Source organism: Polistes fuscatus, unplaced genomic scaffold (assembly GCF_010416935.1).
Source record: "Polistes fuscatus isolate 324 unplaced genomic scaffold, CU_Pfus_HIC Scaffold7, whole genome shotgun sequence".
Taxonomy (NCBI): Eukaryota; Metazoa; Arthropoda; class Insecta; order Hymenoptera; family Vespidae; genus Polistes; species Polistes fuscatus.
In genome coordinates this window covers 1840514-1858713 of record NW_025113151.1, presented here as the reverse complement: position 1 = coordinate 1858713, position 18200 = coordinate 1840514, and the positions used below count along the sequence as shown (strand labels likewise).

At 35.5% G+C, this 18200-nt stretch overlaps 1 protein-coding gene across 1 annotated transcript in view; it reads left to right on the top strand.

Annotated features, from left to right (window-relative positions):
* Positions 1-9862: 9862 nt before the first annotated feature.
* The window catches only part of LOC122524220 (zinc finger protein ush), a 36427-nt gene continuing 28089 nt past the window's right edge, over positions 9863-18200 (top strand). Inside the window, exon 1 of the mRNA XM_043646360.1 lies at positions 9863-9960. Coding sequence (XP_043502295.1) covers positions 9863-9960 — 98 coding nt within the window. The remainder of the gene's footprint in view (positions 9961-18200) is intronic.

The following is an 18200-nucleotide window of genomic DNA, read 5'->3' as shown; positions in this document are numbered from 1 at the left end:
AAAAGAGAGAAAAGCAAGAAAGGGGTCGTATCTGCATTGCATCGGCGAGCAGTCCCCATGTGCACCATGAACAGTTTACCTCTTCTCTTCTCTTCTCTTCTCTTTCTCTTTCTCTTTTCTTGGTCCAGTGTTTTCTATCTCTCTTTCTTATTCCGTGGATACACCTGGTGCTCATCTTCTCGATCTTGAAACAGCCCCCAAGGAGACTCTCTCTCTCTCTCTCTTTGTTTCTGTCTGTCTGTCTGTCTTTCTCTCTCGGTTGATCTTTTTTTTTTTTTTCTTTTCCTTCTTGTGGCCATCAGCACCACCATAACGCAGTATCTACGATCCGCATGAAAACAGTCCTCCTCAGTTATTTTACTTAATTTAATCATATTATATATATACGTAGATACAATTTATTATATATGATTTTAAATATATATATATGTATATATGTATATGTAAAATAGGATGATATTGAATTATATTATATATGATGGTTATTAAAATGAATTATTAAAATAATGTTACATTACTAGTACCTGTTAAATTATTATTATACTTAAACAAAGTTATAATAAAGTGTAAATATATGAGTTAATATATAATTATTATTAAAAATGTGTTGTGTTACTAATATATGTTAAATCATTATTATACTCGAATAAGTAATAGTAAAGTGTAAATCTGAGTGATATATTTTATATTAATTTTATATATCTATATTTATTATAAAAATATAAGTAAAAGTAAGTAAAGTGTAAATATGAGTGAATATAAATATTTAATATTAATTGAATTATATTATATAAAATAATATTATTAAAATAATGTTGTATTACTAGTACACACACACATGTTAAATCATTATTAAACTCGAGCAAATTAATAATAAAGTATAAAGATGAATGAGTATGATACATTAGATTAAATTCGATTCTAAGATACTTAAATTAACAAAAAAATACGTCAGAGAATAACGTATAATAAAATACAATTGAATTCATTTAGTTCAATCCATTATTGACGAAGTCAATTTTTCTAATTATCGGTTCTATCCCAAAGACATAAACGAGAGAGCGAGAGTGAGAGAGAGAGAGAGAGAGATAGGTAATGTTTCGTTCGTTTAGACACTTCTAACTCGGTAGAGATATTCGATGGAATTAATATCCGGTCCCGATAGGCTTGTATTCTACATCGATACTCGATACCGTAACAGCAATATCGATACCGTGCTATGCGTTTCCCTTCCTGGTTAATAGCCCCGACGAGATTCACGCCTAGTATATACACACACACACACACACACATAGATACACCTAACACAACACAAGGCAACGTATACACTTGCATATATGCAAGAGATACGAGGTGTCCCCTACGTGTAGAAGAGGGTTGCTGTTTTATCTGAAAACTCGGCTCATCGCTTTCTTCTTCTTCTTTTTCTTCTTCTTCTTCTTCTTCTCTTTTTCTTTCAGTATTCACATCGATATTCTTTATCGGTAGTTCAGCATATCCAAAGAACATTACGGTTTGCCAGTTGATTGATATACAAAGTTGACAAAGTGTGACATCAACGTCAGAAGATGAGGAAGTAGAAGGGGGTGGGGGCTTGGGGTGGGGGTAAGTGTCTTCGTTGGAAGGGGTTTCTTGATTCTGTACCTTGGTTTCTACCTTCCACCTTTCTTGGTAGTTGTTGTTGTTGTTGGATGCAGAGGTAATGGCCCGGTAACGATATCTCACCATTGTACCCACCCCCTAATCCCCCTAACCCCCCCTCCCGTTACACGAGTTCACTGTTTCGTATCTTTCAACAGAGAGAGAGAGAGAGAGGGAGTGTGGGATCATCCTGATCGTTCTTTCACCGATCTATCCAACCAACTATTTCATACGTGAGTACCCGCGCGTGTGTGTGTGTGTAAGTGTGTTTTTTTTATTCCTGTTTATCTGAGTAGAACGATAAGAAAAAACGATAGATTGAAAATTATTTATGTATACACTTTTTTTTTCTTCTATTTTTATAAATTTTATTCTTTCCTATCGATAATAGACAAATAAATGATTTCCTTCTATCATTTAAACAACAATAATTATTTGTTTTATTTCTCGTTCAAAGAATTCAAATCAATCAAACATTTAAAAACTCGTACAAAATTAATATCAGAAAATAGTAATAAATTAAAAAAGAAAAAAAAGAAAATAAAGGGAGAGATTGAAAGTGTCGAAAGGTTTGAGTAGGAACGACGAGAGGCTTGGTGAAGGGGGGAGGAAGTGGGGGTGAGTTTTATACTCGACTCGAAAATTTCTTCGGCAGTAGTTGAAATCCGTGCCACGATTGCATCGTCATAGTTGTATATGTGTGTGTGTGTGTCGTTGTAGATCGTTTCTTTGTAGTGTATGTGTAAGTAAATATGTGTTCCTGTGTCCCCCATGTATGTCTATGTCTCTGTGTCTGTGTGAGTGTATGTTGGAAAAGCTTATCGCGAAGTGCACGCGGTCGCCCAGTGCCAGTCACCGGGGGTGCAGAATTTCGAAGAATTCGCGGCCCACTCCAGAAATCCGTTCTATAGAAATATATATATGTATGTATTTTTTTTTTCTACCTATATATATAAGTAAAATGTAGGTACAAGCATTACGAATGTATATATATGTGAGAGTGTATGCGTGTGTCGTTGTGGGTTTAAAGCGAGTTTTTTGATTAGGATGAATTTCTTTCCCTGGTGGGAACCGAGCATCGCTTTCGCGTCGATAAACTTGTGAAATAAAACGAATCAACCCCTTTTTATATCTTCCCTCTCTCTCTCTCTCTCTCTCTCTCTCTCTCTCTCTTTCTTTCTTTTTCTATTTATGCATCTATCTATCTATCTTTGTCTGTTCAATTTCTAACGATATATCTCGATCTAATTTATTATTACTCAATCTTCCTTTTATATCTCAAAATATAATCGATTGTCATTAAAAAAATAAAACGAATCGTGAGATATAGGAACGAACGATTAAAAATTAAAATTTAAAGAAGAAAAAAAAAAAACAATGAAAAATATACAAAAAGTAGGAAAAATAGATGAGAATTAGACCAGTCGTTTTCTTTTCCCATTTTCTTCTTCGAAAGTAGAAAAAAAGAAAGACCGTCCTCCTCCTCCTCCCATTTCAGTCAACCCCACCCCCCTCTCTCTCTCTCTCTCTTTTTCTTCTTCTCTCTTTCCGAAAAGAGAAAGAAATAAGAGGGAGAGTCACAGCACTTCCTTATCTGTCGTAACGACTGCTCGTTATTAATCGGTGCACCCTGTTCAAGATACGAACCTTACACCCTCTACCACCACCACCACCCCCCACCCATTCCCCAAAACGTAACACCAAGCCATACAAACACAGAGTGTATTTTACGTACATATACACACGAATATATAAATACACGTGAATCATACACGGATACAAATACACGTTACACACATAAACGAATGCATACACGCGTGTATTTTACGTACATATACACATGAATATATATACACGGATACATATAAATGAATGCTTACACGCGTGTAATTTACGTACATATACACATGAATATATACACAACGAATGCATACACGCGTGTATTTTACGTACATATACACATGAATATATATACACGGATACATATAAATGAATGCATACACGCGTGTATTTTACGTACATATACACATAAATATATATACACGGATACATATAAATGAATGCATACACGCCTGTATTTTACGTACATATACATATGAATATATATACACGGATACATATAAATGAATGCTTACACGCCTGTATTTTACGTACATATATACATGAATATATATACACGGATACATATAAACGAATGCATACACGCCTGTATTTTATGTAAATATACATATGAATATATATACACGTGAATTATACACTAATACACGTTATACACATGAACGAATACATACACGTGTGTATTTTACTTACGTATACACATGAATGTATATACACATGTGAATTATACACTGATACACATTATACACATAAATGAATGCATACACGCGTGTATTTTACGTACATATACAAATGAATGTATATACACGTGAATTATACACGGATACACGTTATACATATAAACGAATGCACACACGCGTGTATTTTACGTACGATGATGTTACACAAAGTCTTACACGTATACACGTGAATATAATACACGTGGATCACACACAGATACACAGATACACATTACATACATAAATGCATACACGTGGATCATAGAAGCCGCGTTTGCTGCGTGGTTGCGCATAGTCCCGATGGAAAACGACGAACATATCTCTCTCTCTCTCTTTCTCTCTCTTTCTTTCTCTTTCTCTCTTTCTCTTTCTCCCTATGTATACCCATTTCCGTATCGGGCCACGATACCGGAGAAATCGGCAATGCATGTGCGTCTCGGATACGCGGGTTTCTCTTGCACACACACACACACAAACACATACACATAGACATAGACATATACTCATACGATGATTTATTATTTTTATCTCTCCGGCAAGCTTCTTCTGTAACTCGGACTTGAGAAAGAGAGAGAGAGAGAGAGATAAGGTACCTGTTTTATTTTTTTTTATTTTTTTCTTTTCTTTTTTTTGGTTGGAAAGAAAAAAGAACGATATATAAATTATAACTTTTCCTTGCGAAATTGTATTACTTTTTCTTTTCTTTTTTCTTCTTTCTTTTTTTTTATAAATAAAAGAAATGTATAATATAATCTTGAATTAGATCGTTCGTACGTAGATCAAACGATTTATACTTTTAAAGGATCGTTCGATCGAATAAAATCGATCGTACAAATAGAAACACGTGTGCAGAAAAGAAAATTTTTACAAATTACACTATTTAACAATTTATATTTTAAGATTAATCATTGCGATTGATCGTAGAATGAAAATAAATGCAATAAAATGATTAATTTAATTAGAAAAAATTAATTCTGATTGATCGTAGAATGAAAATAAATGCAATAAAATGATTAATTTAATTAGAAAAAATTAATTCTGATTGATCGTAGAATGAAAATAATAGCAATATGATGATTAATTTAACTAGAAAAAATATTACACAACGTTTATCGAAGTTACGAAGTTCACGTTAATAGGGGGAGGAGAGGGGGGGAGAAAATGGGATTGTAATAATTTTACGTAAATCGTAAACGTTTAGGTACGATAATTCTCGTGATAATTCTCGTGATAATTCTCGTATCAAAGGTGATATATTTCGAGAATAGGTTTATAGTTAAAAAGGTTTCGTTTCCTATCGAGAAAAAGGTAGAATGAATGAAAAAAAAGAATATAATGTAGAAAAGTAAAAAAAGTAAGTAAGTAAGTAAGTAAGTAAGTAAGTAAGTAAGTAAGTAAGTAAGTAAGTAAGTTTGATGATGGCGATGTGTTAATGGTGGTAATGGTAGTAAAAGTGGTAATGGTGGTGGTGATGGTGGTTTTGTACGAGAGTCGTGCCGTTAACTAACGACTCGATGAAAAGCTCGTTGCTCGGATATTCCAAGGAAAAGGGAAGATATCGAAGAGAAAGGTGATAGATATTGGATGAGTGAGAGAGTGAGAGAGAGAGAGAGAGAGAGAGTAGGTTGGAAGAAATAAAAGTTTAAGGAAGAGTGTGCGAAAGAGAAGAAGAATTTTTGTTCCCCCTTATCCCTCACCCCTACCCCTACTTTTACCCCCTACCCCTACCCCTACCCCCTAACCCTAACTCACGGTTTCCGAATCTTTTTCCTTAGACAATTCATTCTATGGTACCCCCATTATACGATGGTTCTTCGATGGTATACTTGATCGGTAAGAAATTGGCCGGAAATATACGAGAGAATTCTTAACTTTGTCTACTTGCCATTGCATTTATCCCTTTTAAACGGGTTTCCTTTCTCTCTTTCTTTCTGCTTTTAAAAAAGAATATTCGAGGAAAGAATAGTGGAGGAGAGAGAGGATCCATTAGCGAGTATAACTCGAAGAACGATTATGGTCGTCCTCGCGAATGAAAACGAGCTGCATTTTACTATATTTCTTCTTCCGATATATTTTTTTTTTATCTTTTTTCTATTTTTTATTACACTCGATAGGAAAACGATTGGTACGACGAATTCTACGATTTTCTTCGAATGAATGAAGGAACCGAAAAGAAAAGAAAAAAGGGTGGGTGGGGGGGAAATTTACAACGTAACCGAGAGGAGGAATGCATTTTTCTGCGTTCAAGGACGAATGGGTTCTTTCTACCAGGAGCAAAAAAAGAAAGGGAAAAAACACACACAGACACACAGACAGAGGGGGGTGGGGGTATGGTCGAAGGTGGTGATGGTGGTGGTTAGTTCTTTCGCTTATGTGCTTTCCGGGTTCGACGTTCTAATTTGTATAATTCGATCGTTTGGTATTGTCGTTAGCCGATCGGATTATGCTACGGATGCACGAAGACCCGAAGTATCTTTATGGCCCATTGTGCGATGCTTCTTCCTTCGATCGTTCGAGCAAGATCGTACGCAGAATTCCTTCGGCCTTCGCGATCGAGAAGAAGGGGTTTATACGCTACACCGACGAGTTACCTTTACACATACACATACACATACATACATATACATATATACACGTATGTAAACGTATACTACTCGTTGGTTTGATACGAACGCGCACCGTTCCACGTAGCAAAGAATTCGCGAAAGGGAAATAAAATTAAAATAAAGAAACGTTTCTCTCTTTTTGTTCCCTCTACGTGAATCTTTTATATATATGCACGTACACATATACACATATATATTAATATTATATATATAATTTGTGCATATACAAATTATATTATATTATTTGTGCACATACACAAACGTATACATTAATATTATATATATAATTTGTGCACATGCACAAACTTATATATATTAATATATTATATATACGAAGCTTCTCATTGGTGTTTGGCGAATAATACAAAATTTTGTTTTTCCTAAATGATAAGACTCGCGTCGGTTCCGGATATCCACAAAAAAACAAACAAATATCCTACGTGAGTATAAGAGAACGAACAAAAACCAAACAAACAAACAAACAAGCAAAAAAATAGCTCCCGAATGTATCTCCTATCACGTTCGAGTAAAAGAAGAAAGATAAAGAGAGAGAAATAGAAAGAGAAGGAGAACAAACACACACACATAAACATACACACATACACGTAAAATACACACACGTCCATAGAAATCTGTTATGGTAGTTGATAGAAAAATTGAAGCGAGTAGCTCATTACGGGTAATCAATAACCGATACATTATCGTAACGGGGGTGTAGACGAAGGGTGGAGCTCGAAAGGGAGGGGGTAAGAGGAGAAATAGGAGGCAGATGAGGAGGAGGGGGAGGGTTGATACAGCTCATCTCCGTCCCACGGAAAGAGGGACGACATTGGAAGGTGGCACACACACACACACACAATCAATGTGAGAAGGGGATGACGTAGCTCTCGGCATGGGATGCCGAAGGAGAAGAGGGATGGTTTCCAAAGGGGGTGTGGGCTGGAGGAGAGGGGCTGGGGGAACGGGGTTCCGATTTACACAAGTATATTGAATTTATTGAGATGAGCCTAGGGATAGCGGGCAGGAGGATATTAGCTGCCTACCAACCACCTCGACGTTTCATACCACCCTTCTCACCCCCTCCCTCCCTCCCTACTCTATACATCCCCCTTTCGTTTGCGACCATCCTCTTTCTTTCTCTCTCTCTCTCACACACACACATAATTTTACTCAGTGGTGTTGCGTTCCACTCGGTTCTTCCGTCTCGCCCTTTTCCTCGTTTTCCTCGCACTCCTCCTCCTCCTCCTCATCCCTTCTTCTCCTCCTCTTCTGGCATTGCCGGGTTTTCGTCCTTCTCTCGCATTTATTAAGATCGCGAGCCTGATTTATGCCAACCGATAGAACCAACGGGAAGAGTAGGATAGAGAGAAAGAGCGAGAGAGCGAGAGAGAGAGAGAGAATGTAGATAAAAGAGAGAATATCAGAAACGCGTTCGCGAGAAAAGAGAGAAAGAGAGAGAGAGAGAGAGAGGGGAGAGGAAACGTCGGGGTTCAAAACGATTCAAAGGAAATTTAATATGAACCACCCTCTATATAATGTTTTATCTACTACTACTACTACTACTATTACTATTACTATTACTTCTAGTAGTAGATACGTTAGTACTGTGAATTTTATTTTATCTAGTCGTTTTCCTCCAAATATTTCTAACATAATTTAACGTAATAAGAAATAACGCGCGTTGTATATATAACGTAGATTATTATATTTTATTAATTTTATTTTTTATATTTTTTAATTTTATATTTTATTTGTAGTTCTTTTAAAAATATTTCTATTAATAAATATGATAGAAATAAAATCGTGTAATCGAAAGAAATTGATCACACCTCTTATTTTCAAATATCTCATCAATTACTCTCAACAATTAGTTATACGAGAATTCTATTATTTTTATTTGACCATTTGAATTATTCCATCCACGTACTAGTAAATCAAATCTAATAAATCTAATAATAATAATCAATTAAAAAAATATATCTTTTTCTTCTTTCTATTCCTATTATTCCACTTACCCTTACAGCTAAAGTGAAAATCATATAAAATCCACCCCCTCTCGAACCTCATCTTACCTCATACACAAAATAAATCAATCAATAAATTATAACAAATAAATTCACTTACGAATTCCTATGAATGATTTTATATGATACGAAAGAAAAATGCAATAAAGATTTTATTTAAATAAAAAAAAAATAAATATATTTCGTTTCCTTCCGAATAAATCTCTCTCTCTCTCTCTCACTCTCACACGTTTCCATATATAATAATCATCCTAACCTCTGTAGCATAACTTTATCAGTCTTGTCCGACGTTTCTCTCGCGAGAAAGGGGATATCTCGCTGTCGTCGAGATCCTCCGGGGATCCCTCTCACGCGACACCCTTTTCCTATCCTCCACCCTTCCCCACCCCCTTCTTCCTCTCTCTCTGATTCTTGGTTAAAGGGTCCTGCGGATTCTGCGGCTCGACGAGAACGATCCTCGGCCGTTCTTATCTTCGGCGGCCAGTCGACGTTCTACAACTTAACCCTTCTAAGGTAGAATACTCTCTCTCTCTCTCTCTCTCACTCTCTCTCTCTTTACAGTACGAGATTACCTTCGCGAAACTACCCTTCCTTCCTTCCTTCCTTTCCTTTCCTTTCCTTTCCTGAAACCACCACCACTACCACCACCACCACCACTCTTCAATTCTTCTCTCTTTGCATATTCTCCCTGCTCAACTGCAACACTCGTCTAGAAACTTTTCCAACGTTGTCCGATGTACTAATTTATTCTTCATATACGATTTTTAATGAAGGTTCTACAAATGTTGCGATATTTAATAACGAAACTATTAGCCTCTCTTTCTTCCCTTACTTTTATCTTTCTTTTTAATCAACGCTACGTTCGTTGGAAACTTTCGAAAAATCAAATCGTACTTTTTAGGAGACGGGGTGGTGGTGATTGCGTTCGTAGTAATAATATTTTTGATTTATCTATGTGGGATGCGAGCACCTCCAAGCCAAATATTTAAATAGGCATTCGTGAAGAGATTGGACGGTAGGCCCTGATAGCTCAATGGGTAAAGTGCAGTCGTCCGGAAAGCGGAAGATCCGGGATCGAATCCCGGTCCAGTCACAAGTCCAACGGCAGAATTTTTTTCACGAATTCTACATCTATAAAATGAATATTTGTGTTATTCAATTTAAAATGATTATAGATATCTTTCTCATTTTTCGTAACACGAAATTCATCTTTTAAACATTTCGAAGAAGAAGCTTCATGTTAATGTTACTGATGATGCTGAATAACGCTAATGATGTTGATGATACTGATGATATTGATGATGATGATGCTTATGATGATGATAATGATGATGGTAGTTTAAAGATAACTCAGTACACGAATGTTTTACAATAAAGGTATAGATAAAAAGACGGATGTTTGAAAAGGAAGGTATAAATACACGCGTGAGCGTACACGAGATAGAACGAAGAATAAGAAAATGAGAGAGAGAAAGAGAGAAAGAGAGGTTGAGAGCTGTTGAGAAAAGGCTGCTGTCGGCCGATAAGACGGCTAAGATTGACGGATATGAATGTGCTGAAAGAAGCCTAGGGTGGTTGAAAAAGATTCGTCGTCTTCCTTCAATACAAACTTCTTATCCTCGGTAACAGATCGCGAAGAAATTTTTATTTCTCTTTCTTTCATAAGTGAACGTACGCGTTCAAAACCTCTCTTCCCTCCTCCCTCTCATTCCCATATTCCCCTCACTTACACGTATACACTCACGTACAGGAACACGAATCTAAAAATGAGAAGATAAATATTACAAAAATGTAGAGGGATGTTTCTCTCCCTCTTCTTAACTCTCCACACCCCTTCAACCGTTTGCTCGAATCGAAGACTCGAAGAATTTTATTTTATTTTATTTTATTTTATTTTATTTTATTTTATTTGGTTTGACCTAAATATTTTTAATTATGCTTGAATAATTTTACTCTCGTATCTACGTAAAGTATAATTATACGCAGGAATATACATGCGTAATAATTTCTTCGAAAGTATTTCGAAGAGTTACGACGAGTAGAAACAAAAAAAGAGAAGAAACAAAATTAAGGTGATATCTGTAAAGAAAGAAAGAAAGAAAGAAAATAAATAAAAATGGGAGAGTAACGTAACGGAGGGGGGAAGAGGGAGAGGTTGGAGTTGAGGGGGGGACGACACACAGGTGTAATTCCTTTTCTTTTGGCTACGGAAGAGAAAGGCTGAACAGGAACAGGTGTTATCTAATATAATGTATCCTTTGCGAGAAGATGCCATATGGTTTTCAAACAAAAAATAAAATACCTAAAACATTCTTATCCCATTTCCTTCGAATACCTAATTGAGTTACAAAAAAATAAAAATGCAATATCCCCATTTTATTAGTAATTAAAAATAAAACAAAATTACGATATCCATCTTATATATAATTATTTGATATATAATTAATATATATTAATATAATTAAATATATTATCGTACAATTTCTCGTTGAAAAATAAATTTAAAAAAAATTAAATGACACATCTAATACGAAAAATATAAAAATAATAATTAAATAATAATAAAAAAGAGAGAGAGAGAGAGAGAAAAGATAAACGAAAGAAACTATAATATAATAATCCGAAGAAAAAGTTGGTAAAAACAAAAAACAAGGCCCTTTCTTACAAAGATCAAACTAATCTAATCAAAAGGTGTGTATTCTCTCAAAACAGTATCTAAGTGATACGCGATACTCCCAAAGGTAACTTGCGTTTTAACCTGCGTCAAGGGAAAAGGGGAGGCGTGGTGGGGGTATGATAGTTGCTCGGTGAGAACGAGATTGGGGCACGGGGGTGGTATTTAGATATTCTAATGGCTGCCTGATAACGGGACGCGCCACCATCCGCGATAAAGACGCCACCACCACCACCACCACCACCACTACCACCACCATAGTACTCGAAGGGCTCCCATATACTCCTAGAGTGAGTGAGAGAGAGAGAACGACGCTGTGTTTCGCTGATAACGGAACTTGCGCTCGTTGTTTACGTATACGCTCTTCGCCTAAGGTATGCCTTTACGTCCAGGTTACATACATTGATACAAACACAGAACACATACATATCAGTTTATATATGTAACAACACCACCCACAACCACAACCCCCTCCTACCCCCTCCTCTTCTGTACGATATCACTGATAGGAGACGTGCGAGTTCTTCAAGCAAACCAAACCAAACTAAACCACCAACCCCACTTGGGATTCTTGATCATACTTAAGACAATAACTGACGTGAGCAACACGTCAAAGAGTTGATCCTTTTCGATACACTTGTGTGTATTTGATTTAACGTTTATTGGATCGATTTGATTAATGTTTTTAATGATTATTTTCTATGGGAATTGGTCAGACACTAATTGTGTTTTCATGGAATTTGATGTATGTTATGAAGGATTTTAAAGTTTGTACTGAACGAACAAGTATCTGACAAGTTGCTGAATTGAGAATGCATCTTGAAGATTTTTATATAAAATACAAGGTTTTTTTCTTTATATACGTTAATACATAAATGTATTTTATTTTTTTTTTACGTGTAGAAAGGCTGAAAAATTCGGAATTTATCATAGGGGTGGAAATATTTGTCACGATTTTGGAAAGGTTTTTTTTTTTTCATAGAATAGAAATGTATTGTATTTAATACTTATTGTTAAAGAAGAATTAAAAAAATTCACAGTGGCTATACGTTGAGAACTGTAACAGTATAATCATTCTATTTATAATATAAATACGTATAATTAAAATCTGCTTATAGGATTTCGTCCTTGTTCAATCGATACGTAAAAAAGATATCGAAATGATTTTCTATACGTGCAAAAAAAAAAAATAAAAAAAAATAAAAATATATTAATACGATGCCAGGGTGTGTAACGTAGATGTATCTTTGAATCATGCTCACGGTCTTCGTTCGGTTTCGTGTGAAAGTACAAAAAGAAAGATAGAAAGAAAACAAAAAAATAAAAATAAAAATAAAATAAAATAAAATAAAATAAAATAAAAAAGAAAAGAAAAGAAAAGAATTAAAGGTGGACGATAAGAAAGTCGATAAATCACGAGGTGAACAAAAAAAAAAGAAAAAAACAAGAAAAAGAAGTAAAACGAAAAAAGAAGAAGAAGAAGAAGAAACAGAAAGAACTTATACGAGCTGTCCCGCAATTATATTTTATAAATTAATCTTCTCCACACTCCTCTCTCTCTCTCTCTCTCTCTCTCTCTCTTTCTTTCTCTCTTTAATTATCCGCGCATCGAGATTCACGAGTCGAAGAAACACGAAAAGGAAGATGCTGTGTTCTTCTCCGATTACCAAGTGATCGTCCTCTCGCGATCCAGTTACATTCATACGATCAGAATGCAAATAATACGAAAAGATGTAAAAAGAAACAACACACACACACAAACACACAAACGAACTTTCTCTCTCGTCTCTTTCTTATATATGCATTCAAGTGATATCGAAGGTCCTGGGAGAAAGGGAAGGAGAAGTTCGAGGAAAGGATCTTTCATACACCCTTCCCATCCCTTCCCATCCCTTCCCTTCCCCCCTTTTAACTCTTTCTCTCACTTATATTCTTTGACCATGTTCGGAGTCGAGAGTAGAAGGAACGTGTGCACACTTCGGATGAACATACACAAACCCGAACACGAATGATCTCTCTCTCTCTCTCTCTCTCTCTCTCTCTCTTTCATTCTTTCATTCTCTCTCATTCTCTTTCTTTCTTTTCATCTGAAGGTGGAACGTGTTAAACGTTATCCCCAGGTTGCGCTTGGTGTCCGGGCCCGCGCGTTCTCTCGAGATATGTTAATCAGCGTCTGGTGCAAAACGATTCTGAAACCCTTTGAGACGATAGGTTGGTGCGTTTGCGTGCCTCCAATCGACCTGGTAAGTCTTCGGTAATTATAAATCAACCACTCCCCCACCCCCACCCACCCCTCCCCACAGCTCCCTCCTTCCCACCCGCGTATGTTAATTTTCTTCCGATTCTTTTTTTTTTTTTGGTTTTTTATTTCTCATCCTACTCTCCTCCGTTTTTTTTTCTTTTGGGTTGAATTCGCGAGCTATATATATATTTCACGATCTCTAATTAGGACTGTGAGAAAGAAAGGAAGAGAAAAAGAGAGAGAGAGAGAGATACTGACCCTTTTAATCAACTAAGAAGAAGATTTTCTACATTGAATTATATTATATATTATTTTATATTATATTTGATAATAAAAATCTAAAATTATTTTTTCTCGTTTGTGCATTAGTAAAAAAAAAAATTACTTACGACGAGAATTCGAGAAGAATTTTCCTTCCGAAGGAAAAATAACGATTCCATTTTTTTTTGTGTCCTTTTTTAAGAAAAAGGGTTTCGCCCGAAACGAGGAGGAGTACCTACGCGGAAAAAAGATGGAGATAGATAGATGGATAGATAGAAATACGAAACCAAGTGCGACAAAAACAGAGAGAGAGAGAGAGAGAGAAGGAGAGAGGATGAAGGGAAAAGGTTTTAGGGAGAGGGAACGTGCGGGAAACGATATCGGTGCCATATTAGAGGAAGTTATAAATCGCAACGAATCTAAAATTGATCTTTTCTGGAAAGGGAGAGTTGCTGGTAGCGGTTCGCGGCATCGTCGTCGTCGTCGCCGTCGTCTTCGTCGTCGTACATCCCCCTTTTCCCTTCCCCCCTTCCCCATATACTCCCCCACCACCAGCACCAGCACCAGCACCACCATTGCACCCTTTTCCTCCTCCCACGAGACGGAATTCGCACCTCGCTCGTTTTTACGGCCATGTGTATTTCCTCGCGTATGTCTAACACATACTTTCCCACCCCCACCCACTCACCTCCCAGCCCCACCCCTCTCTGCTCTTTCTGTTCTTTTTTCTTTTTTTATTTTTTTTTCAAAAGCATAGGTGGTACACGCGAGAGGGTAGAAATCAAAGAGAGAAAGAGAGGGGTGAGTGAATGTGTGAGTATGTGTATACACATACGTATGTGTATTTGAGAGAGAGAGAGAGAGAAAGGGAAACGGCTAGGCAGCTATCGAGAGAAACCTTCGCGAGATATATCGATTGCGACGCGTCTGCGAGTTCGAGATAAGCTCGATCCGCATAGCTTCGGCTCTCGTGCCTCCCCCACTATCCTCCTACCAACCCCTTCCAACCCCCTCCTACCCTCAAACTTCTCCCTTCTACTACCATTTCTCTTCATACTCCTTCTACACCTCACCTCACCTCACCTCACCTCACCTCACTCTTCGTTCAACCATCGACACCTTTCTCTCTCTCTCTCTCTCTCTCTCTTTTACTCTCTCGTTTTCTCTCTTTCGAACGAGCGGAACTGGCCTGCCTGCTAACGATCTTCGACTCTTTCAGGGAAAACAACCTCGAACGTATTTCCAACTCGTTTTTCGAGATGATTCAAATCTTTCTCTCGATTATTTGCTCACTCTCAGTCTATTTCTCTTTCTCTGTCTGTCTGTCTGTCTGTCACGCTCTCTTTTTCTTTCTTTCTTTCTTTCTCTTTTACTCTCCGTCAACATTTCTGTTTCTCACTTTCTCTTACACTTTCTCTCTCTTTCTCTCTTTCATCTATTCATTTCTATCAATTAAATCGTATCTCAATCTACTCTCTCTCTCTCTCTCTTTTACTCACTCATTCTCTTTCTTTGTTTATCTGTCTGTCTGTCACGCTCTCTTTTTCTTTCTTTCTCTTTCATTCTCTTTCTCACTTTCTCTCACACTCCCACCTTCTCTCTCTTTTCTTCTCTCTGTTTCTTTTCGATCTATTTTCTATTATTCATTTCTATCAATTAAATCGTATTCTAATTTTTTCCACGCATCTTCCTTTTTCTTCTTATTCTTCTTTTTTTTATTCATCTATTAATCCTGGTAAGATTGAAATGATTTTTTTTAGATAAGAATTAATCATCAATCGTATTAATAAAATTCATTAGCACACCTGTAAATAATAAGATTATATATTTCATCGTTAAATATAGAAATCATTATTTTCTTATCGTTTACAATGAAAATTTATATTATTTAATTAATCTGATTAAAAAAGGATACTTTTTTTATATCTATTTAGTATTAGGTGAATATTAATTATGAGAAGAATTAATAAAATCGTTGAAATCAATGCGACGTGTTGACAACTCGAACGATGAGAATAAATTAAACTAGGAAAATGTATGTTCTAACGAACGAACACGAAATGTAAACATTATTGAAATAATAATGTTTACTTGCTCGAAAACTAACGAAAAAAGCTACTTTTTCAATACGAAGTTTTACATATACGTGTATATATGTTATTTTCAACATTTCTTATAACATTTTTCATGAAAAAACATATCAAACTAATAACATCATTACAATTATTTTACGAAGTAAGAAAACTCATCCTGACTCGTATTTTTCATTTATTATATTAGTAATTAATTCAAATCTAATATGTAAATTTTAAAACCAAATTTTTCTATCAAAAAATAATATACAATTAAAATATTAATAATACTATCAAAAAAATTAATATCCCAACTGAATTAATTTTAAAATTTATATTTAATTAATTAAATAAATTAAATACCTAAATTTATTAACCACACACACACACACACACACACATTTCTATATATATATATATATATATATATATATATATATATATATATAAATTAAATATGAATTATATTTGATATAAATCATAACGAATTATTCGTTCAATCCTAATACAACATTTGTCTACTTCTTCGTTTAAGAGACATCAATAATAAATAAATTATAAAACAAATTTCTATAAAAAATAATATACAATTGAAATATTAATAACACTACCAAAAATTAATATCCTAACTGAATGAATTAGGTTCTGAAATGTATATTTAATTAATTAAATAAATACACGTGTTCGTGGCTCAAGTGGTAGAGCGTTCTTTCGGTATGCGAAAGATCCTGGGTTCGAATCCCGGGCCCTCTCGATTTGTTAAACAATTGAAGCTCGAATTTATTTGGGAGAGTTTTTCGAACGAACAAATGCTTCAGGGTTGCGTCACTAAATAATTAATTAAATAAATTATAAATACCTAAATTTATTAACCACACACACACACACACACACACATACATTTCTAAATACATATATATATAATTTAAATATGAAATAATTATTTGATATAAATCATAACGAATTATTCGTCCAATCCAAATACAAAATTTGTCTACTTCTTCGTTTTAAGAGACATCAATGCTTCGGAATGCAACAGAACGTATCTCAAACCCCGAGCAGTTCTTCAAAACATGATCGAAATATATCGAAATGTTAGTCAAACGAGAGTAAGAAGTGTGACGAATCGATATCAATCTTATTATTCACCGAGTCTCGAACTTTGCAAGCTCATTATATTCTACAAAAGGAATCCTTTAACGTTGTCCTCAAGTGAAACAGTCAGTCAGACAACGACAAGTTTGAACATTCACAAGTAGGTAGGTTGTTTGATACCAAACAACCCAACCAACCTTCCAACCAACCAACCAACCAACCAACTCAACCCAATCCTGAACCTTCTGCGATCCGACGGACAGACTGAAACGATCCATCACGTTTACCATACGAATTCCATGCACGATCACGTTGCACCACGTTGCAATTAATGCCAGCCTATGCATTTGGCTACTCGCCTTGAACAAAATCTTAACTGTGGCCATATTATTTGTAATTTTTTTTTTTTTTATACCCGATCGAACCCTCCCTTCATTCGTCGTCCGATATTTTCGTATCGAGCCTTAAGGCAAGATACGAGAACTGTGATGCATTTCGTAAACTGGGAACGTTTCTCTCGAAAAAATAAAACGACAAAAAAAAAAAAAAAGGAAACAAATTAAAATCACCTGGAATTATGAGTGGTGGTGATGATGACTCCTTTCAACGACGAATTTCGTGGAAAGGACGATTTTAACGTAAACTCGTGTTTTACCCAAGTAACACTTTTGACGTTACATTATTCTCCCCCTTTCTTTTTTTTTTTCTTTTTTTTAAAGTAAACGGGGGTTGTGTTTTTTTTTGTTTTTTTTTGTTTTCTTCTTCTTCTTATTCTTCTTTTCTCGGATTCGACGAATTCTATTCGGATGGTGCACGCGAAATAGCATTTAATATTGGCTACAAAACTATTGCCCGTATTTCTTTTGGCAAAAGAACTACCGTAAGAATATAAAATAAGTAATACTTACTTAGGTAAAACGTGCTATATATAAAACGTGCACGATATAAGCTCGTTTCCTACTTCACTTTTTTCAAATACGCAAAGGAGTGTTGTACTGATTGCGTCCGCAATCAGTTGCTTTTTAAATCCCTCGGACTCGTAGTGATTTTGATCGTATAAACCCTTTCTCTCTTTATTTTAATCTTACTTGTTCGACCAGGTCAAAGCAACATGCAACGATTTGAATCACAGCTCGGTAACGTTAATGATTTATTATGCGTTTAAAAAATGCGTGTTCCAAGAAAATTCTTTTCCTGTGTTTCTAATCATTCACGATCTTTTCAAACAAAAGTATATATACACACATAT